Source organism: Varroa jacobsoni, unplaced genomic scaffold (genome assembly GCF_002532875.2).
Source record: "Varroa jacobsoni isolate VJ856 unplaced genomic scaffold, vjacob_1.0 scaffold_1251, whole genome shotgun sequence".
NCBI lineage: Eukaryota > Metazoa > Arthropoda > Arachnida > Mesostigmata > Varroidae > Varroa > Varroa jacobsoni.
The window spans coordinates 5,759-30,538 of record NW_019214153.1 but is presented as its reverse complement, the minus strand read 5'-3'; the positions used below and the strand labels follow the sequence as shown (position 1 = coordinate 30,538).

Here is a 24,780-nt window from a genome sequence, read left to right as displayed (position 1 = left end):
GTGCTTCCATGCGCATGAGGTACTGTTATAGCATCGAACGAAATTCCCACAGACTCAAACTGGTAGTTTCTTTCGACAAAATTTATTTAACCGCCTACCATAGTAAATAGCATATACTTCATTTATATAAGAACGTGACAAATTATGTGAGCCATCTTAGAATGCCCCGCCTCTCAGTATGACATCGTGCTCAAAAGATCCAAATGTGAAGCTTCAACAAAGAAGAATCTATTATGAACTATTATGCTGTTTCAACTTATCCGTCCGCTTCCACAGTCGGACTTGTTACGCATTACCCAGATGAATGTGCGAATCATAGATGATTCGCCACTGAGAGGGGGCCAGAGTTACTCTAGGTTTTCTTATTGTCTGACCGCTCCTGAATGCGGGCAAATACTCCCTGTTCCAATTCAGTATTCAACCGTTTGCCGAGGTAGCCATCGACGCCATCATTTATTTTAGCGTGCCCGATTCTACACAAATGACAACATAGGACATAAGCTGCGACGTAGGGCATAAGCTGTATTGGCAGCAAAGGCTGTTACAAGAAAGGAAACACCCGTTGAACTATTATCGACACTGTTACAAGTCAGTAGCGTCTATCCTTGCAGGCAGGTCGGCTAAGGAAGGCTAAATAATCATATGTTTAGGGAGGAAACTTAACGAAGGATACAGTCAGGGAGCGCAGCAGAGGTCGAAGGGAAAAATATTCCCAATATAGACTTGACAATACATCGCTAGTTAAGAGGGACAAAATGGAAGAAAAGAGACAAAACAGTAATTTCCGGATCCCTGCGCCCCTTTTACGTGAGCGGACGATTCACCGTTGATGTCTCGGCTGTCAGCGACGATGTTAGCGCAGGAGAAGCACATATATATGCATGTATATGTGGAACTATATATATGTATACACTACCTGGAGCGCTCTGTGCGTAGACATTTAAGAATCAGTAAAATGTACGAAGAGAATATTCGTGAAGGCTGTTTGTTCGACGAAAGTACCCAGCTTTTTACGGACAGCTATTTGCTCAAAAGTTAACGTGGTCTCTTGGTTTACTTGGCAAGACCTCACAGTAATAATCAGCTGGACATGACGTTAGTGAATAATCAGTAAGCTCGCGGACTGCAAATCGTACAAGCCTCCCTTACGGCATACGTGAACAACGTTGGGCCGCTAGTGATGGTGGTAACCCGTTACTCACGACAATTCCTAAACCCGAGTAGGCGTCTGCAGCGAGACGCCTGTCGTTCTGCACGACAACAAGGAGAAGTCACCTGGCATTTTTTTGTAGTGGGTTAACTAATAATCGGTTTGGGCTCTCCGCTACTCGAATTGCGCATATGGTGAACAGTCTCATTCTCTAATCGACTGCCAGTCCCTCAGGGTCACTGGCGCGTGCACAGATTCTGAAATGCCTTTGCATATTGTACGCTCTTATAGTGTATGTACTATTTATACGCTTGATGAGTGTATTACAACGGCCATTGGACGACTGCCAATTTATGCTGCCTCGCCTTATTCGAGTGAATAAATTTTCAAGACTTTTTAGAGGGAAAAAGCTTTGCTAGGTGTGTAGACAAGAAGACATTGTCGGAGAGAGCACCAGCTGCTAAGAGCCGTCTATTTCTCTAGATAGCCGTCGAAACTGATGTGGACATGTACGTATACGCTTAGTCATCTATACGCGATTAGACCGCAAAGAGAAAGACCTCCCGAATGACCTTTTGTCCTAACGAAAACATAAAGAATTAGGAGGTCTCTTGCAGCCATTATATTTCAGCTCAGCATTATAACAGTCGTAATCTCCGATATAATGTATAGGTACATACGAAACACTAGATACAGGTCGAGAATATTAAATCAAACAGTTTGTCTAGCGTTGAAAACGATGAACCGGCTCGAGGAGGAAATAACCAAAGAACAACTTTTACGTTTGGGTCATTTTAACAGTCGATGTGTAAATCTGGGCGGCGCTTCCAGGCAAATGTAAACCTAATATGTTTATTCGTGTATTTTCGTTCGATTTTTATGCCGAAGAACATTTTTGCACCTGGCACCAAGAACAGGTGTACGTGTGTACATCTTCCTAATAATATTAGTCTTGTTTAAACACTTGCGAAGCGTGTTGCTTCGTAATTCGACTATATATTTAAGAAAAAGTTCTCTAGTTCGACGGAACATCGTTGTCTACAATTGTGGGATATTTACAAAAGTGAGAACAACTTATGGCTCTGGGCAGCCATTCGTAGATTTGTAACAAATATGAGCGTTAATACGATTCCAATAAATATCACACTGTTTACACTAACTATATGAATATGTTCTTAGTGACACTAGACGTGGCAAGAAAAACGTAAAATTAAATTAGAGTATATTATATTAAGCTACGTTTGCGTCGCTAGCCTTTTCCAAATGCCTGCTAGGAATTCATGAGCGAACAAATGCCCCCCCAGTCCAACCGCAAGGGCAGCTGCTTTTTGGTTGTCACTCTTTCTATGATGTCTAGATATTTACAAATTGTCAGCTAAAGAATAACAATTAAACTTAATTGAACCGTACTAAAAAGCTTTGTGTCACCCTTTTGTTCTTTTTCAATAGCGCTCAAATCGCTAGAAGGTGCGGAACTTCGTACATTCACAGGGTTGATGATCCACTAGAAATTTTGAGAGATTTTTAAAATTAAGTTCAACTAACAAAAGTCGCTGAGACGAGTCAGCCAAAGGCCATTTCGCTACGAGTCTGTTGCCCACTTCATTTCTTGAGCATGCCGCCCTACATACATACATACAATGCAATCGTACAATATGTATTCCTATAGAATGTCGTCTAAGCAGTTTAATGACCCAACATAGAAAACGCATTGGAAAATAAACGCGAAGCACAAGAAGCTATGAATCTTGGTGCGTGTTCAGGAACACGAAACTATAATTAAATTATACTTCAATAAATGTATTTGAAGCCTTATCATGTTAACGGCTACGCATCTTTATGCTGCAGCCTAATACGTTAACTCAACCCGATTTAAAGCCATCAGCTGTTTAATGAACTTGAGGGAAACAGAAATTTTAGGAAACAAAACCATATGTGAGTAAACTCAATCAAAGCTATCTCTATCGATCGTTTCCTTGTGCGATCCATATAGCTAAATCCGTCTTAGCTCTACTAGATTTAACCAAGAAGCGCGTAAACGTTATCTGGTTGCTTATCTTTCTTTTTCCAGAGCGCTGTTTCAACGGTCTCTATAGATCCATTCTACGTACGCCTATGTAGGGTAGAGCTATGTTCATCTGTTTGCCGATGATGCTGCAATATGTATACTACCCAAGGGCAATTGCTGAAGTGGCAAGTGAGTGCTTTCAAGGACACGTCTAAACAGATCGCCTGTTTAACCAGCCGGAGCCCAAGTGAATCGATCCATATAGCCAGTTGGTACCTGGGCTTCACTTCCTCCACCAATGAATCTAATACCGTTGGCGAACACTCGATTGCTCGGAGCGCTTTGAAGTGAACTGAGATGTGGTCTCAATTAACGTAATGATGACAAACTTCTACTATGAATAGGACAAATTTGACGTTTGAATGAGACCGTTACCGTCGGCAGGTTTATCGTGATAGACATGGCCGACACGAGAGTGTTTGCGTGTACGAGCATTTCGTTCAAATAAAACCTTATATCGATCCGTATTTAAACGAAAGCAGGCAATGCACAGGCTTGTAGCACTCTTTTGGCCGACTGTAATCTAGCTAAAAGGACTTGAAGCTGTTATACTCGGACTTTACTTTTGTAAACTTCTCGTTTGGAATTCTCTCAAGTGAGAGATATCAATAAGGAGCCTGCATAAACATTAATAAAATTCTGCCGATTATCGGGTAATTTTTTCAGTTGTCAATCGTTCATCGTGCAATAAGTGCGTCCTAATTTCACTAGATTACTGCGAACAAAAACGGGTGAATTACGTTTATGGCCTTTCTAGTTGATTTGTTTCAACGGTGTATAGAAGGTCCACTTGATTAGTTTTTCCCTTACGGCAGCGCTTCAAAAGCCGACGTAACATCAAGGAAGTAGAGTCCCAGCAATAATAAGTCTACTGCAGTAGGATTCCTATATAAATATATATCATCTATATGTTTGTGTGTTTGAGCTTCTTTTCGCAGGCTTATGTAATAGAGCTAGTTAGATACCGCATGATCGTGGGAATTTTCCACGAGGGTCAGTCGCAGTGACCATCTGACGAACGTTACCGCCTCAGTTGGTGTTTTTCAGAAGCGACGCAAGTCAGACAAAGCCACCGATCAAGCAATGGCGTCTCAGGTATTGCAGTGCGTATATATATATATATATATATATATAGCAAAGACATGAAGCTTCAGCCGGTAACCGAGTTATTCATTCCCTCGGAAACTTTGCGAGCGCGCTCAATAGTAAACTGAGCAGACTGTAGGTGTTAGGTGGATAAGTATGACGATGTAAGATAGAGTGTTGGACATAGTGAAGAAGTTCATCTTCCATGTCGGATAGGTCGGGAAGTCTGGTTGGCAGGTCCAAAAAGAGCGGACATTTATCTACAGTCGTTTGACGTCGGTTAATTCTTAATGCGATGTTCATTTTATACTTACACTCCGTGAAACAGTATATTATGTAATATATAAATAATACACGGAGAGTAAAACACGAGATGAAGTGATTTCGTTGTTACCTAACTGCAATACATCTTAGTTAGTAGTTATTAAGTTTCCTTTTTATAGTTATTAAGTTTCCTTTTTATAAGTTAATATTAAAGTCTGTTGCTTTTTGACATAAATGAAGCCGTGGATTACAGTACTGTTCTAATGGCGTAACATTTATTAACTATCGGAATTTTCATATTATTATTAGTATCATCATAGAATTACCTACAGAAGCTATCTAAAGTATTTGAACAAAACGGATTATTAGGTAAGGAACAAATGATTTGGTAAGTATAGGAAAATCCACATCGGAATAGCGCGGAAATTAATCCGACGGTATGTTTTTAGCTCATCCGGAACTCAAGTTCAAGTTCATCCGCAGAAAACACCTTACAGAGGTAAAAACAACACGATTGCTCACAGGTTACGAAAAAAAAAAAACTGTCAAAACGGCGTTTCAATAATGAGCTAACCTATAATATAATTTTTTTTATAGCAAGGGACTAACTTTTACGATATATCCATAGCTTAGCTTATGCAAATAGATGTGGCTGTAGGTTTGTTAGTAGATATTTAGGTTGTCTAATATTTGGACGAGACACTGGCCCCTCATGTTACTGCATGGATTTGCGTAATTTTTCTTCGAGACCAAATTGGAACTTTGGTGCGCTAAAATTGCTCGATTATTAAATCATCGTTTGGTAGCAGATTGCATTCATAGTCAGCCCCGACCCTATTTCATGCTACTAGATTAACTAACTACCCTGCACGATTGCATGATCATGCTACGCTCAGAGTTTCTCTGAAGCTTGCAGCTGTTTTATGTATTCTATAGTTCATTGAATTAGTAGCAATTTAGCGTGACGAACTTGAAAAGTTAAATGGGTTTCATATCTTCAATGTACTTACAGTAACTAACTATGGAGGGCGCCATATTGTTCGGACTTGGTAATGCTGCTACTTTCGGCTGCAGTTCCTTGAGTGTCCCGTCCTCGCCGACCGGTTTGTTTTATCCCACGTGATCAGACCAAGATGCACGCACTTTGAGATATTATGGCGATATAAACTAATGTCACGTTGAAACTTCTTGTGCCTACAGCTTAGCATTTAGTGCAGCAACCATGCGTTTAGCACGAACGCCACGAAAAAACGTGCCGCGATTGACTGTCGTCTCCTCGCGCGTCCTCGCGCTTCCGTTATTGGCTCCGTCCCTCCCGCAGGAAAAGGTAGCTTCAACTATCAGCGCAGTGCAAAGTTAACTCAGCTTCTGCAGTCGATCATGAATGAAGGCGAGCTGCCTGTCTTCTTGCATTTGTGATCGTGAACGATACTAAGGGTATTAATTACTACTCGCGACGAGACAACAGTTGACGCAACGACAACGACGTGACAAACACACCCTAGAACTGGATACCAGAAACGGCTCCCACATCAATTACACCATGGCACAATTGGTGAAAATTTTTCTCCTTGCGGAAAACTACTTATGCGCATTTACGGGCTAGGTTAAGGCTAGGAGCACTGTCTTGCTGGCTGTGTCACGTGTTTCTGTTACAGCGGCAAGGAGCGTTTTCTGCACCGGCGTTGACACTTCTGTCGGCTGTTAGTTGCGATCGCGCCGGGTTGGGCGCTCCATGCGGTATTGTTGACTGGCCGCAGAAAGGGGAGCTACGCTATTCCTTCCCCCTTTCTGTTTTCACTCTCACAGTTCGGGATCGACGCCACGCGCGACTCAATACGCAGCGGCGTTAAGCGGTCAGCGTTAGCCCGTATCGGGTTTGTTTTTGTTAGCGCGTACCCAGATGTGAGTGGCATGCCGATGCTGATCTATAAAATTATGCGCTTGACGTTTTTTCCGTCTAATGAATTTGCCTTAGTCTGATTAATGACAAATGCTACGGTGCCGACGGAGAACAAAAATTGGCGTCAGCAACAGAATTGATGTTGATTCAAGAATCATTAACCAGCTTCCTTAGGTCGTGTGAAATACATTGAATTAGCATATTGTACGTCATGGCTGTTGACATCTACGCGCTATAATCTGATCTGTTCCCATAGGTTTTTTGAGCCCAGTCGAACTGATAGTCTCGCACTGTGTTCAAGATTATCTTATTGGATTATAGCGAATATATGCGTGTTTATGTTTTAACGCTGAGATAGGCATCGGCTTCATACGAATCTAATGCTTGTTAGTGCAACAGTCATGACTAACTACCTGCGGGTTCAAACGGACCTGTTCAACTTAACAAAGTTCCTACCGAGTAGAATAGCGGATCAATTGTCGCATTGCTGCTAGCTGTAAGGACGTGTACGTTCACAAAGGGCTGACTAAATACATTTGTACAGCTTCTATAATAATAAAGCGATACATAGCATTCAAGTGATACGTCACGGGATATTCACTTTGTGGGCTCGGACAGCCGTTCTCGACGGTATGGGGCCTGCGTGATTTCGAACTCAGGCCGTTATCCGAAACAAGTTCACGTCGTTATTTGCGAAGCTCACTCGTTGGCCAACCCGTGATCAAACCGCTGAAGACTAGACCGATATTCGTAGAACGAACATGCCGAATTTCTAACACTTCATATAATACCTGAACCGACCATTTGAGCGTCTACAAGAGGTAAGCGAAATGTTGAATCTTTTTTTCTTCTTTTTTTTTTGCCAGATAGCATTCAATACGCTGGACTGGACTCCAATGTATTAAGCCAATTCTGCGTGTGAATTTAACATGATCAGATCACGAAACAATGCGCCTTCGGAGATAACAACTAAGCTACCTTTAATACAGGTTACCCAAATATTAATGCAATCCGCCTTATCAAACCTATGTTTGGCTTCATTCCATATATCGCGGAATCCCGTTATCAATATTCATCGTCCTGTTATTTAGTCGAATTGTCCTATTCTAAGAATTTAACATACAGCAGAACGCGAAAAAATTTACTAGATTTTTTCGCATTTCTGGTGTATGAGTCATCCCGGCTTCACCGTGTTGCAGGCCATTCGCACAGGGCGACAGACTGTGTCCTTTCGGTGCGTAAGGTATGTTGATTGAAATGCTACAAAAGCATTTGCGAGCCGGATAATGAAGTTGCGATCGGCCAGACCTGAGCCACTCAATACAATGCCATGTAAGCGCTAACAAAAATTGCATTGAAGTAAAGCGTACAAACATATTTATGTTCCTTGATGAGGCTTGGTGTAACGCCCAGGAAGATTCGTTCTTGGCCATTCTTCCTATCCTTTATGATAATATTTACACATTTTATTCATGAATAATAAATAAAGACAAAAGCAAGAATCGTTACTTTGCCCTTAGAGTTCTCACTAATAGCTAACCTATTTTGTACCGTTATTATACCCTAAAACAGACGTAAATGTTCACAACGAAACAAATGTTATAGGGGTCAACGTCTTGGAACCTATCGTGAATCTGATCGCGATAGCAATTCATTTGGAAATGTTTAAATTCATCTGCTATAGACTGAACGGATCCTAAGTTAGGGCCTGTACACAGTGAAAACTTATCGTATAACTTTGCGCATTTATTTTACTGGGACACAGTTGTGGCAAATATAGGCCAAGTTATGATCTCTTTTCGGAGTTGAACGATTGGCTTCCGTTATCAACATGACATAGTCAAGCTTCACAAGATGATGACGCGTATTAGTTAATCTACTGTCGATGCCGGCAACGATTTCCACTAGCGGTTCTTCTAGCTACGAAGATCGTTGCGCACACGTTGTTAGGCAGCCAGCATTAATTGATTTTCTCATATTGGCAGTCTTATAGCGAAAATCAAGTAGCAGCCGATAAGGATGTATGTGCATAGAAGCAGTTTTTTTTGTTCGCTAAAGACTAAAAACCAATGTTTTTTTTCCTTATTGTCTTTTAAGGGCGTATTTAATTCTGTACATGCTAGCGTCTTGGAGGCAGATGACAATTTCCATTTTGATAAGACTCGATTTTTTGGTCTAACGTTGGACAAAAGATATACAGAAATTCATAAACGATTGATAATTTGCGTGAATAAAAAAGTTATTAGCGGATGGGGTACGTGCAGAGAATCGCCGAAAGCATCGAGTGTCCTACTGTGTTTTACCAGCCTCGTTTCGTCCAACGGTCAACTGGGAGAATGAAAGAATTCGGATGCCATCGTATTGTGCATCTACACAGTCGTCACAGAGACGCCTCCACTCACAGATGCTAACACGGACCTATTCGAATATATACGCCGCGTACGTAGCAATAGAAGCTGCCTTTGTTGTGTTCGTAAACGGAAAACGCCGAGGAAGACGGACGCGAAGATCGATTGATCGGGCACCGGGGGGTCACGAACGATTCACCGTTGATCAGGAGCCGTCCACATTCAACATGGACGGTTGACTCGGCTAGCTGCGCACCGAAGGGACGCAACTGCTTAAGCTGGCCCTGGCTATTTCGCAAAACATGTCATTTCTGGTGATGGTACGAGCATTGTATAATAAGTAACACAAATAAGGGTACCTAAATAACTGCTGGATGAATATAATGCAAGGGTTTTGCAGCATGTTTGGAATATGGAACTTAATCAGTGGATATCGAAAATATAGCAAAGTAAAAACCGCCTTCGCATGTTCCCTGACTGGAAAGATGTCAGTTATTTAAGGGATGTCTTCACGAGGATATGCTTTCAACCGTAATGTATTTTGATATAATACATAGTCGCTAAATAATAGGGACACCTAATGTAATTGTTGTGTTAGTCTTTTATTTTTATATACTATACATATTAAAGGTGAGTGTATGGCTAGGTTTTGTATAATTTGCAATTATTAAATAATAAACATTACATTTTATTGAAGCACCTGTTGAAACCGACACGGGACACATTTGTTCAAATGTATCATACCCACTCCGTCAGTAGGTCTGAGTATTGGTAGGATAGTAGGCAATGTTAGTTATCAACACGTGGGCTTGTCTGAGCCCGCGAGTAGTAAGTACTTCGAAACAATGACCAAGGCACTAAATCGAATCAATAGGAATCTGCGATCAATTTCAGTTTGTTTTCAAAGTTCTGCTTCGTCCTGTCCCGTCGTTTCGATAGAGTCAAAGGGCTGGCCTACAGTATCTCTTTATAGATAACGATATGCTACAACGTCCAGTTGCAGATGATGCCTTCTACACACAAGCCTACCCGCTTGGGTTCGTATATATATATAGGGGAGAGACGTATAATGCAATGCAGGCCATGTAGGCGATTGAAGCCGAATCACCTGCTGTCATCTACGTCACTAGACATGCGTCAGGACGCGCACAGGCCAGCAGACGTATATGGTGCTGCCTACTGTTGACGTTGAGATGTGAAAACGTTCAATGTCAACCACATTAGCTAGCAGTAACAGTGTGTAGAGTGGCATTTCTACTAGATAAAGCCGAAGAACAGACATAAACCCGTCCTAATTTATGACTCTTTTAGCTTAAATATTATAAGCCGCGGATTAGCAATACGCAGACAGTCAACCAGTAGTTGGAAATTGTTTCGCTATTATTTGCCACGTTGAGCTTGCGTAGAGTTTGAAAGTACAGAGCAGGTTTCATAATCATTTATTTCTAGGAAGTTTTACAAATGCGCTCGCGGTAACGCGTAAATGACACTGTATTAATTAGTCCGTAGAGGCTCGTCGTTTATATTATTTAATATTTGTGTTAATATAAACGACTGAATAAAATGAAGAAGAGGGAAACCACCGGTGATCGTTTTTTGCACGTTTCGTAAGACTTTTCAGGCAAGCTTTGCTAAAATGTATAGTTGTTACCTGAAGTTCATTTTAATAGAAGCTATTTCGCCGTCTGGTCCTAGGACATACGAAAAAATCTTACAGAAATTATATTCGAAATCATTGAGATTGCCATTGTTAGAGTTCTTCGTCAATCCAATTTATCATATATATTTTTTTGGTCAGAAACTAAAGTACCAATCCAGTCAAGTTGTGCGCAGCCCTCGGTTCTTATCGCAAAAAAAAAGACGCAAGACGCCTCACAAATTAGGTCTATATAGATAGAGATCTCAGACAAGTACACTTTCCTTATTCGGCACACAATATAGTTTATTAGATAGCTTAATTAGCAGTCGACAAAGAGTGTCCAGCTTTACCTCTATAACATAGGCGTAAGTACAGTAAAGCACACATCACGTACCCAAGCGAATTTTCATTCGTGTGGCTAAAGCTGTGCAGACGATGAGATATGATCGTGCTGCTGCTGCTGTTGCTGCTGCATCTGTGGATGCCATGAAATGAACAGGGCGTCTGTCGAGGTCTCATAAGCTCCCCTTTCGTTTGCGGTAATTGGCCTAAATGATTGCTCGCAGTTTAACTAGGACAACAGACCGCCGATTATTTTCCGATGGAAAAACTCTGTTGAGCTGAGAGAATGGCACGCTTGCTAGTTGTCACATCGTTGACGAATCAGCAACATGCACAATGATTGAACAAGAGGCGATACGGCGTGTGCTGCTTTTTCCGTCGTTACATCTTGCTGCCTTTTAAGAGTACACATATGTACAGATAGCTTCTACACATTGTGCGCCTCTCTAGGAAAAAGCAGACAGTAAGCTATGTCATTTGCGCCAGCGAACGACGACGACGACGACGACGATGGGATCGTTCGCGGAGCGTCCGACGCCATGCGGCGATGCTCACGTAAACAATCACTCGTAGAACTTTCACCTTGAAAGATTACTCTAAAAGACTTTCACCTCTGCCAATGGTAAGCCCTAAACGAACGAAAAAAATTCTGGCTGGTCAAAAATCGGTCAGGAAAAGGAGCTCAACAAGATGGCGGTAGGAGAGGTCGACGAAGTGCGCTGTTTGCTAGATTCCACAGCTTTGGTTGTATTACGGAATCCGACATGAATTCATTAGGAGCGGCGGCGTCATTTTTGTGTGGCAGTTACTGAAAACATACGGTTTATAGATCAGACGCGTTAAGAAAATAAAAACGGCCAACGGGAACTGATGGTTGTTAATGATCGTGTGCACATCTCTAGGTCAACAAACCGAGTGACTGAATCGGCAATGAGGAAACCGTGTTACTGTGAACACGTTTAAGCGATAACCATCTAGCTGTTACCCTATATTTATTTCACTGAATAGAAAAAGAAGTATCCTTCTTGTAGAGTTTTTGCTTCATCATACCGCACCGGATCATGCTGCGTCAACTAAAATTATCCGGTGCGGTATAATTAGGCGGAAACATTGAACTCGTATCGCCACTAATCCATGCAAGTCAATTGTTCTTCGGAGAAGTTTACCTTAGAGTTGAATTTGCGAGAGTCCCTATGGCAAGACTAACGTCTCCTCGTCTGTCTCATGATTTCAGCCATTTGATTTTCCTACACTTGGCCCGCATCGTCAGTGAGTTACTTCACCATGTTTGTGTCCTTTATTATTCTGAATTACGTAGAATAACTATCATCTCTTATTTCGCTTGTGTTTTCCTCACAATGACTTTCTGTCTTAGAACCCTGCTACAGCCAGTGAAACGTATAACAGTACCAAGTAAGGCGACGAGATAGATTATCGGTAACAAACGCAATAGTTCTATCTAAATCGGGCAAACGGGATTACTCCTACGGCCAGTACAGGAATTCGAGTTTTCGTACCTGTTGTAACACATACTCCATAAGCAGGCCTACCGTATCATCCGAATAAAGACAATTTACTTTAATGAGTCATATAATAAAGGTGTCCTATCACGCTAGCCAGGGATATTCACAGCGGATAACTTGTTGCATTGCTTGTACCGATTTTTTTACTGGGGATACGGTTAGCACCCGCTGTTATTGTTATTTAAACCTAACTAATTACAAACTCGTGTGTTCTTTGTTGCGTGAAAACTGGGCCAAGTGCATGGTGGAAGCTGTGCTCTAACCCCTGCGATAAAACGTCCGCTTGCCCAACTTATCTGTCGCATGCCGAGCGTATAATCCCCTCAGTCTGGATTATCTCAGCCAGACCTCTTTTACACTGCCTTAAGGGTAGCACCCGTTTTGAGAAATGCTGGCAACCTAATGATGCGACATCCTAATGTCTCATAAAATCATGTGAGTGAAAGCATCAACGGATTCTTCAATCCAATATCTGCTCTGAGACCAATACACTTGCTGAAGAAGTTTGCTAACGAAGTTAGAATGACGGCGAGACAGATGAGGCAATCTACGAACTTCAGATATTGTCCGCTAAACGTTAGCCAGTCGTACTCTGAAGGGACTAAATTGAACCGCTTTTGTATTTTCCGTATTAGGAAACTTTTCTCATAAGGTACCCAGTATGTGGCTGTTGCAGATGGAATCTGTTACTATTATTTAGTACAGAATCCATACAGAGTTACACACGCACGGTAATGTGTATTCCGTGCGGGGCTACGCAGGACTGCATTCGGAACATCAGCAGGCTCAAGTCACTGCGTTACCTGTCGGTTGCTTTATAATCGAATGCTACATTACACTACGGTTGATCACAATTTAATAGGACGAAAAACAAAATATTCGAATTTTTCGAGGTTTTGCAGAGCACGGCGCTAAAGGATCAACCTTTTCACGCTAGCGCTTGTCTAATATCAGCGGCGAGAATTACGTGCTCCGTCGAGGCGAGTCATTGAGTCTGGTATTTTTATTCTTCCGTAACAAAAGCTTTCTTATAGTTGAACAGTCGAAAACAAGGCAGAAATTTCTTCTACAGCTTTTCTCAACGATCCCTACAAACGAGGTAGCTTCTGTCACAATCGACCGCCTCGAAACGACGAGAATTCTTCTATGATTAACACACTTGTATGCACGGCCTAACGCGTTGCTATTACCACAGCCTATCGTCCATGTCTGGATATTCGCTATATATCGAGGCTGGAATTTATTTATCACTAGAGGAACGCGTCAAACAGCCCTTCCAGCTCGATTCTTTCCGAACGTCGCCAGTATATAGCGCCTCGTGCTCAAAGAAAATTGTTCAGAACTAATCGTAGAAATTATATCTAGCTATATTATTCTATGTGATGATTTTAGTTTTATAAAAACGAGCGTAAATCTTGTGAAAAGCGAGCTAGTTGTTTTACTTAGAATTGTATACATTTTTACAGGTAGGCAAAGATTGTGCGGTTTACCACAGTCTTCTACTCCGTTGGCTGCAATTTACGTAATGTAGATTTCAGTGAGTTTTTTTTTGTCGTAGTATTAAATGTACGTATCTTTTGCCGGACTATCGATGACTGTTTGGACTCGATCTATCTCAAAAAATAATTTTTGCTCATGTTTTTGACGCATGGGACCACTCCATCTTACCAAATCAATATCGTCGATACAACATAATCTTTGACTATGGCTTATTTCAGATGCTGTTGCTCGTTGCCTTCTTTTAACGGTCAAATCTAATGACCCAAATATCTACCGGTCCCACCGTATATTTTTGTCTTAAGCCGCGATTGCTTAAGGTTAGCTAAATAGTGAGCACCAGCAAAGTAATGCGGTCATGGTCGTTTTGGGACGGTACATCTAAGCATCAAGTCCGTATGCAAACAGAATACCTCTTTGTATCATCTGGAGCTTCTTCTGGGATCAGAAAGAAAATCCCAACTTTTTTTGTTTCTTTTTTTTCGATTTCGGCTAACTAAAATGGTTTTACAAAGACGCATTGGGTCGCATCGTTAGTTTCACGGAGTCACCGCAACATTCCCACAGTGTCGTTATGTTCACTTTCTGCTACTATGAAAAATATGTATTTAGCCATTATCCCTATTGTGTAGTGGCCGATAATTTGCTGTATTTGGGTTATCTACGGTCCTGAATTTAGATTCATGTAGTACCGTGAGAATGCGGGAAAACAACAGATGCTGAACTCAACAATGGCCGCAAATGACATGACAGGTATCTGAGGTAAAGTTACAAACTAGAACCCACCAGGGTGCATAATTCAACAACGTATCCGCTTGCCCGCCTGTGTAAAGTGTTAAAGCGGATAGGGTATCAGACCAGATGTCAAATATATCTGCCCCGACATGCAGCTAAATCGGGCATCTGCATATCAGCGTAAACAGCCGACAGACCTGTTGTATCGGCTTGACTGTGATTTTTCATTGAAAATTTCCAACTGAAAGGGTAAAATATTTCTGAAGATGACATCATCCATTCCAGTAGAGTTTTAATTACTTACACAGTACTTACAGTACTTAATTAGTGCCTTTAGTAACTGCAAGGCATACTACATGTACCACTATATGTTCATTCATATTTCCAATGAAATTATTTATTGTTGTGCTAGACATCCTGTCGCATTTATTTTTAATGGCGCCTTTTTCTCTGCCCTCGTGAAGTTTGATGATGGGAGGAGTTCCACACTCATTTCGAAATTGATAAGAAGCCGGCGTGGTCGTAGGATAGAATCGCAGGTAACGCTAAAGAACGTTTTATCAGTCCATGAATAGCGTATCATTTGCTGGGGTCCATGTCCTTTTCTTTAACAGAAGCAAGCACAGAATCTAATAAAGAGGAAATTTAGCTTCAACGCTGGGTGACGTTAGTCACAAACCGATGCCAACGACGACTTTTCGTACCGAAATGGAGACGTCGACTCTGGCAAAACCTGGTGCTGGCCGTTGTCTCTGCTGAAGGGAATCAGCTGTGTGCTGATCCGCTGAAAAAATCATTTCGTTGACTTGGGCGTCGCTTTTGTGGGTGTCAAATAGATTGAAGCACTGGGACAATACACTTGTTAGTGCGTCAAGGTATTTCATAATGAAAATAATGCATACCGGCCAAAGAGATTTCCGGGCGCGTTTAATAACCAGCTCAGATTGCTGCTGTACTGCTTTGAATCTTTGCTAACCGGCAATATGGGCACCAAAGTTAGAGATCAGAGGTACAGAACTTTGACCATGTATTAGCATCCCAGAACTACTACAAGTAAATAATCAAGTACTTGATTCATCAGCGGCTATCCTGCGCCTAGGTCCTAGACACGTCTGTCATTCTTCATAAGCTTTAACGAAAAGAGTCAATATTCCCCTAAGCAGGGAAGTCGCTAGTCAGGATATGTTTACCGTATATCTATCTTTTGCAAGTAGTATTTTACACACTGGCCAGACTTACCCTGTCCATCGACGTCGCATTTAACCACACTCATCTTATCCAGCTCAACTTTTCAAGAGGCTTCCACTTGACAAGTTCAACCAACTTACGAATGTCTTTTGTGGCCACAAAACTTAAAATTTTTGCAATAGATTCACGAGTCAGCTCCCCTTTCGGGCATAGATGTATGGCCACCGGGTTGTAGGACAATGCTATCCGATGGAAATACAGCCACCATCGACAGCCACGTACAGAGCTCTTCTAAAAGATAGGTTCTTTTTTTTTTCTAGGAGATACACCTCCGCACCTAACAAGAGGGCACTTCCTTCTATGTCCTATTTTATAGTTCACGTTTCTAACAGGATGTACGAACAGCAGCGCCGCTGGCACAACTACATGCCAATACGACCAAAATTGATACGAAAGTGATGATGATACAGCGTTTGCGAGCTCGGCGGGTGCCAGACGAATTTCCTAGCCAACAATACACATACTATGACACTAACCTTGTTTATACTGGCCTAAGCAATAGTCTGCAACAGCACTTTCCGTTTTTTCAAACCGCAGAGGTCGTCTGCGTAAAGTGCCAGTTCAAAACGACGCACCTCTTCGCTGACTCACGGCCTTCCTTGTGACGATACGGAGCTCACAACGCTGCAGACTGTATTAGTAGAACTATCGGTAGTGGCAGCAGTGTCGCCTTCATCGCGAGGGCCAAGACAGGCTGCGAAAGACGCCTAAGAGAGCCTTACAGCTGTACGACCGAGGTTTTTAAGGTTTACAGCGTGCGCGACAACTGACGGTAGCAGCTACTGCCGCCGTATACCCGCCATACAATGACAAAGATTGTACTAGCAGAACGTTCGTACACGACGGGCTAGCTATTTGTCGGTGGTAGTAACTTACAGATGAGCAAGACAGTCTATGTGAAATTTGCCATTACCCATTCACCCCATCGCCTAAACTGAAAGTCTCTCTCTTTATTCGTTTTCTTTATTTTACGCTCGCTGCGTGCTTGAAATCTTGAAATTACCTCAGCGGCAAACTGACAGAGCGGCGAGGGCGCGTTGGCTTCTTCGAGGACCTACGGCCACGACTGATGCTTCGCAGAGGCGTAATTCTCATAGTTTAACTACAGATGTAGATTGGGTGAAGAGTAAACTCTGGAGAAGCTCATGAGGGTTTTGAATGATGGCATGTGCCTGTCGCTACCAGTGCTGCCGCCGGATGGTTTTTAGAAGGAGAAGAAGGTTCGAGCTCAAGCGCTTAGTAGCGACCACACGACAGTATCGTAATTCGACTGTGTGACGCTGCCTGTGAGTGTAGCGGCAACACTCGCAGTTGTATCGGAACGGCATCATTAACTCTGACTGCCGTACTGGCCCAGCTGAGTTAAGCAGTCAAGGTCACAGATGCACAGGCCGTGCATTATGCTTACGGAACGCGTCGTCTGGAACCCATTCGTGTGAAAAGATAGAATCTCTGACCATGAATTTGTATTTTAAAACAATCTATGCTACACGCTGCTTGTGTTTCGTTAGTCCTCTCTTGAGGGGTTTTTATGCGATAGATGGCGTGTTTTAGACAATAAAATTAAAGCGTCTGTTCCCTCAGCGTTCTACGAAAAGCAAAAGAACACGTAGCGAAGCTAACAAGAACAATCAACTTGCGAATAATGATCGATCTTCTAATAACATATTTTCTCGTCAATTATGAGTGGATTACTAAAAAAAGGTCCTTTAATCCATAAGTTAAAAAAAATGTCTAAAGTTTCTTTTGAAACGAATGCAACCTTTCTACACTCCGAAAATATTGACGAGCCAGCCCTATAGTCCCGACAAATCATTACGAGGCAATATCTAGAATTCGATGGCCTTTATATTCTCTGAAGTCAAAATTTACCTTCAACTCGCAGCATAGTTTCAAGCCAGTGCGTATTTTTACTCAAGCAAACAAAAACTCAGAATAACTAACACTATTTTTAATTAAAACAAACTGTTACTTGCGGTCGTTAGAGTTGTACTTCTAACAGTGTATTTACGTATATTACCTGACTGACTTTGAATTTTGGTAAAAATTAGCTATAAATCGCTCCAGCTTCAGACCAGATGCCTGATTGCACAATGTCCTTCATCAACACTTCTGACGCACCAGCAACTTATGATTGAAAAGCCAGCACCGCAGCAAGATTAGACATCGTCAACCCTCGAAATACACAACTCCGTCTGTACCGTACACTAAGCTATGTTCGCTCTTATCTTTAAAGAATGATTGGCCTTACGCGAGTCACCAGATACTCATCAATTTACTGCACCTAATAACGATTTCACCCGCCTTTCTAGGATTTCTAAATGTTTGCAGTTAGGTTAAGTTTTGCTCGTCTTGGACGCTATCGGATTAAATCTTATTTGTACATTTAGGCTGAATAAATCTATATGCAACCCCCATGGATATTCGAAGTCCTGCTTTAGGTCAACATATTCAGGTCTTGCCTTGGACAGGATAATCCTGTCTGTGCCATCTGCGGGTATTCTGCATATTGCTTCAGGTCAGATCGAATTATTCGAGTTTTATTTAGATCATATTTTAAAAGATACAATATTGTATGAGTGACGATTCAGTGATACTGTCCTCGTCAATGGCTAGCTTTCTATTGAAATCAATATCATTGTTGGTCTCAATTATTTCCCGCTGTCAAGCAGTAATTAGGCAGTTAAAACGCGGCCAGGGATGATGGCAGTGCGTTGGCTCATCGAGGACCTACAAGAACTGGCTTTTGATAAGCACCTGCGTAAAGCATGCGCTTTTAGTTAGTCTTACATATGTGTTCCTTGTCAATAAACATGCACACGTCATACTATACATAGACTAGATGTCGTGGATCCTATTCTTTGCTCGCATCGTCCTGCTATCTCGGGTTAGCTTTCTGAAGCTATTTTAGCACTCTGTGGCCTTCTTGAAGAAGAAGTTTCACTCTACCATCTGTATATGCGAAATAGCCGTAATATAGCGTTTGTAGCACTACAGAGGACGCCTTGTGTATATATATATATAAGCTTATGTATATAGATCTACTATACTATTCAGATTCGGACGGAACCATGACGTATGAACTAACTCCAAGGAAAAAAACGGCATAACCTGCCTCAGATACAGACATCTCCGCGAGACACTCGCCAGCAAATGATTTCAAGATGACTCACGGCATCCGCCATTGTGAAATAAGCTGAAAAGCAAAAGCTGCCGTGGCAAACTCTTTCAGCGAGAAGACTTTCGCTTCAAGGCGCCCTCAAGGGCAGTGGTCTGAATTTACAGAAAAGAAAGTTTTTCGTTGGTAAGCAACTGGTCAAAAACAATACGTGCGAGAACCGTGAGGATTCGTATGTGCGTGATTAGTGCCTTACGTAACGCTTAGTCATTTTCGTATTGGTTAAGCTCGACCTGACTTTGCTATGTTATATTGCTCTTCAGGATCTGTTTAGTATATCCTGATCTAGAAACTGCTTGTCGGTACATGTTTGTATACGATCCAGGGGCACAACATGACGCATGCTCATTTCTTTTCTGGAAATATCCTTTTATTAGCGAGTGTACTTTTTATGTCAGCAATTTTGTACATGTCAATGGTTTTCAAAGGATTTTCAGAAAACCTTTCTAATGAGATCTAGAATACCTAGCTTAAGAGTTAAACAATTGCAACACCTCATTCAAACAGCCTTTTAACCAATATTTTCCACGCTTGTTGTTGTTCCTTGCTAAACAGGTAAACATGCATAAATGATATTGTTGCGGCGGTCTACATCTACAGATCGACACTTAGGCATACATTTGCATACTGAAGCTTTTTGCGCTAGATTGATTGCGTAAGTCACTATGAAGAGATCAAGAGAAATTTAAAAAATACGGGTTTGAGTACTTATATTGACGCAAATTTGGCTTGTTATTGTTCAGTTTATATTGTTTGTCCGTGGTCGATAGTTTTAGCAAGCTCTATTTAAGCTGCAGAGGTATTCCTTACTGAAATGTTTGGCAATAATACTTATTATCAAACGGTCTAAGAACAGCTAACGGTACATGGTTAAAAACTTGCGTGAGTGTAGTTCTACGCGGAGGAGAATGTTTGATACACAGCCAGACAAAGAGCACAAAATAAGTTCACACTAGGTGCTCCATATATAAGCAGATAAGGAGAAAAAATCGTACGATTCAAATCGACAGCTGTCATTACGTATGAACTGAAGTTTACTTATTATTGAAGTTTATGGCATTAGTAAGTTTTATTGTTATATGCAATGTGACCTTTGATGGTATCTTTAGTCAATAAGTTTAGGAAAACTTTTTTACAAATACACGCAAAATTCACAGCAGAAAGGTTGCACGGCAGAGTAATGAAATTATATAGAAATTGTCGATATGAGGTAGTAAGTTATATTTCTTTTTCTGAGGGCTTTCGGTTCCGTTGACGCTAGTCTTTGCCAAAGATAAAGCAAAGTTTGTGGTAGATTTTGCAAGCGTACAAAAAGACAATTGGTCCTTCTTGTGCCTAAGCGTATGATTAAACTAATGAAACAAACGGAAGCACAACGCATAGATACGAAATTTGTTCCCAAAATGGATTATATCTGCTTGATTACCTCTATATATATATATATATAGAAACTAATAACTTTCGGAATGGCGCTTATGAACGTGGCTATCAATGCAATAAATAGGATAACAAATTGCACAGATTTGTTAAAATAAGCGTGGTTGATGCTAATGAGAACTTTCATTGTGTGGCAGACTAACCATGTACTTGAAATAATCGATGTGGAACTAACATAAAAGATTCATACCGCGGCCGTTTGTCCGTGGATAGAGGGCTGGATATGGGAATTGATATATAATATGAAAAAAAAACTTAATTTATCCACTTAAAGCTTTGTTCATTATATTCATTGCGCGACCCATGAATTAATCTATTTACAAATCTTTAAACTAGATTTTTTAGCTCTTTGCATTCTAGCACGAGAGAACGATGCAGACAAATGCCACTACGCAGGTATGTTTTACAGCATTTGCCGAGCGTCTACATACTATTCTAAGTATTCAACGTAACCAAAGTTCTGTTGTTCTACAAAAGAAAAAAACTTTCCTCTGCGCGGTTAATTTGCGGCACTGAAGAGCGAGGGGAAAAAGAAGTGAGGTGAACAATTTGCGTGCAGTTAAAAATACACGACACTTTATCTAGATGTTTGTTCATTGGAAACGACTCATTTTCCCGATTTACGACTTTGTTATTTAAAATAATGAGACAAAATTTAGGTTCAGGTCCATAAACTTAGCGTTTGGTTTTGCATGACCCACAGAGCAGCCTGTTACAACTTAGATGTTATAATATGCATTTATATTTAGACCACTGTTGGCTTCTAGAGATAAGCTCACTGGTCGATATACGTAGCAGGACATGTTTCCACAACGTCGTTAATTTCTGCTTAGTTTCTGTAATTTTGTTGAACGAGCGATAGAAAGATTTTGGGCTCGATTTTCAAAACACTTTGATCTAATATGGGCGGTCATCAAGCACAAAATCGGCAACTCGCATTAATCTATCATATAAAAAGAAAAAAAAAGCGAGCTATACCGATTATTCGCTACCGTCCGAAGTAATATATATATCGGTAAGTTATTATTTTCGACTGTTTTTCTATCTTCTTTCCTCACCTTTATACCACGAAGTATGAACATAATATCTGCTAGCATTTATTTTTGCTGCTTTCGTGGTAGAGGTTTAGGCAGTCGAAGAAATAACTATTCGTCGTTTGTGGTAATCCCTTGCGGGATTCACTTCACCGTCCGTTTCGAAGAGTGCGAAAGGTGTGTGTCCTATATTGATTGAATCGAAAACTCCGTCGAGTGGGAAAAATTCCCGGTCGAGTTCTTTGGTGGAGTACCAGGATCTAGTTGTTGTTTTCTATCGAAATGAATCTGGGTTAAGGTTTACGAGAAGATTTCCGATATTTGTTTCGTTCGTGCCAACCTAATGTTTTTAGTAGAGTTACCGTTCATAGAGTAGGATCTCTTGACCAAGCGAAGCCTACATATCCGGGAAACCCCTAAAACTATCGGGGTGATCTTCGAGAGGCTCGGTGCACCTCTTCAAAAAGCGACTGGGGCGCAACAGACGATTTACAATTGTGAACTGAAAACATTTAAACTATTTGATCCAAAGAGCGGGTTTCCAACTCACGGTCTACAAGCAGAGTACATGGGCCAACAGTGATTGCGAGCTACAGCTACTACTTTCGCCATGGCTTTTATTGACGCGGTGGATTAAACGGTTTTTAAAAAAAAAACGGTTTAATTAAAGGCGGTTAAGGGTCACTGCTTCAAGTCCCGATAATGATGTATACTACTGTATAACCGTGTTAATAGCCAAACCTTTTTATTTAGTATTACTTTTAACCCACAATCGCGCACAGAATAAAAGTAATAGATAAAAACTCTCTTTGATTCTTTTGAGCTTTCAAGTCACGACAGGTTTTGTCGGACAACCACCTAAAGGTTGGAGATTCGGTAAATACCGCTGTCACCTTAATACTCTTATTGTTAATAATATTGGCCTCGATCCTAAAGCGGAGCATTTTCATGAATTCATATAAATAACAATAAACATAAGGGGAAGTTAACCTTAGGTTACTGAAATATTCCCCTAGTGGTGTATTTTGATTGAACTCTCCCTAACCTGACTGAGTGGCTTTCGCACTGGACACCTAGAGACATACGCGGTAACCGATGGCTAAAAATTTCGACGACCCTGTGCCTGATGAGTACATCGGCAGGTGTGTCGAGCTATTTCTATTGTATATTCCTGAAGTGAATCATTAGGAAAAAAAAAGAGAACATTGAAGCGACGCTCAGAGCTAGCTCCTTCGTAAGTTGGTTTGAATAAGCTGCTAGTTAGAAATTGTTTCTTCCAGATGAAAGCGTATCGTTAGAGCTGTGGAAAACGTTTGAAGCTGAAACAGGCACAGTTTAAGCAGTAACACACCATGCAGAGAGGTTACAGCGAGCGCGTCGTGCAAAATTCCGCATTTCGATTTTTTTTGCTGCTTCATACGGTTCGTACGGTTGTCCTCCGCAGTCGTATATTATAAAATGTTCTCTCTTTTACTGAATTAATTTTTTACATAATATGCTAATAAGCAAAACGCAAAGTTCCTGGTCTTCGCAGAAGTATTGCTTCAATAAATGTTAACTCAATTCGACAACAAAATATGTCGTATTGTCAATGGGCATATCCATGCTTCCTTCGTCTAGTTTGAGACAGATAGGTATCGAACTATTCCGCGCGCTGTTGTTGAATAGGGTCCCGATAAATCAATAGCTATCCAAATGAAATCAGTCTATTTCATATGTATACGTACGGATGTATTTTGTTAAAGTTTGAACTTCTGTTGAGCTTGTAGCATTCTGAGCATGTTTGCAAGCATAGTCAAACACACTGGCGAGCCGAAGGAGCCCGATCAAGATTACGGAATCGTCTGGGAACCCGAACAGATCGCGCAAAGTCGTTGTAAGTGCTCTCATGCTGTTGCAGAATTTCGAAACACTCCGAAAGTGATTGGGAGTGAAACCAACGCTTTGCCAAACGGTTGCTACATGTTCGGGCGGATCAGCTACTTAATCTAATCAGGATTTACATTTAACACCAATGTTCTAGCGCCCCCTCAAGGCCTTTATTGGAATGATTTAAAGCTGCTAGTTTTAGCTAAGGCTATCTATTTGTATTTTCAGATAATGCCGATCATTTCATGTCCAGAAACCGTACTAACGATGATTTTGTCGGCGTTGTTGAATGCAAGCACGCTGAAAGTTGCGCCATTGAAACCATCAAGCAGCTCACAGGCAAGTGGCTTCCGGAGCTCGCTGCCAGAATTCGCTTCTATAAGCGAAGCCGTTGCGAAACGCAGCTTTCGTTCGGAACTTGCTGTGGTTGGTATTTGAGGCTCCTCGTTCCCTTGAAGCGCGAGTCTTTATTAGAAATTATATAGATTTGTTAATACATCAAGTCAAATCGTTGCAATCACAGAACTTATATTAAGTTGTTGTTGTGTGTTATACGCATTGGAAAAACTGCGAAATTGTCAACTAAGACGAGGATCTAAAGGCAACGAAAAACAACCATTTCTGAGATAAAGAACCCGAACTATCGAGGACTTATCGAAGTAGCCAAATCTATCAAAAGCACGTCCACAGATTGTACAGTCCAGCTTTACTTGGCTTCAAAAACCCTGCTGTTATGGTCACGCAGTTGTTGCGTTCTACATAGATTAATACGCGTATCCCAGAGATTCGTTATGATTATCTATTTAGTCAAGTGTTTTCTTTGTTTGATCACACCTGTCGTGTGTATATAACACACAGCAACAACGTCACGGTGTAAAAATTCTTCTCTTAATAAACTTCATTCTAAATCATTATTTGAAGCTGCAAAAACAAAAATTAACTTGGTTTCATTATGCAGTCGTAGCATTGCAAATACTGCGACATTATAGCCGCCGCCAGCTGTTTGAACGCGTATTCGCTAACCCCTTCTCTTATCTTTCATCAATCATGTGAAAGCTTACAAAAACAATTATCTCTCGCTCTAGAAAGTGGACATAGAAAACAAGTAAGTTGAACTATTAGATATTTTATCACAAATGCACTTATAAAGAGTCGCCTTTAATTAATTAAAAATCGAGCAGGATAACAGACACTATGCAGATGCGACGGAACTTAGATTTAATGGGAATCTATTCGTCGATTTCGCCTTCTCCTGTCAACTTTCAATATTTACCCAATGCCGCTTTTCTTAGAGTGTTGCTTTCAATAATCTATACATGCGCGTAACTGTTGTTCCATTGACCATTGCTTTGCAGAAACCTAGCCGTTTGCTATCAAACTATGCTGACCGAAAGGAAATATATCTTATGGCTCTTTTTCCTTGATGTATTTTAATATATTTCTCATAATATTATATTTC

The 24,780-nt window shown here is 41.1% G+C and overlaps 1 protein-coding gene and 1 long non-coding RNA gene across 4 annotated transcripts in view; one reads left to right on the top strand and one right to left on the bottom strand.

Moving 5' to 3' along the window:
- LOC111268048 (actin-binding Rho-activating protein) overlaps positions 1 to 16,594 on the bottom strand; it is a 51,591-nt gene extending 34,997 nt beyond the window's left edge. The window contains exon 1 of one of the 3 annotated variants that reach the window (XM_022846758.2): positions 15,795 to 16,594. In XM_022846758.2, coding sequence (XP_022702493.1) covers positions 15,795 to 15,828 — 34 coding nt within the window. In that variant the 5' untranslated portion in view covers positions 15,829 to 16,594. Of the gene's footprint in view, positions 1 to 5,578; positions 6,266 to 15,794 lie in introns of those variants that run through there. The other 2 variants (XM_022846756.2, XM_022846757.2) reach the window with 2 other exon arrangements.
- A 2,398-nt stretch (positions 16,595 to 18,992) lies between these two features.
- On the top strand, positions 18,993 to 24,257 carry LOC111268049 (uncharacterized). Its single transcript, XR_002684978.2, has 3 exons — positions 18,993 to 19,107; positions 19,537 to 19,636; positions 23,550 to 24,257. It is a non-coding gene; the product is annotated as an uncharacterized LOC111268049 (long non-coding RNA).
- Positions 24,258 to 24,780: the final 523 nt, after the last annotated feature.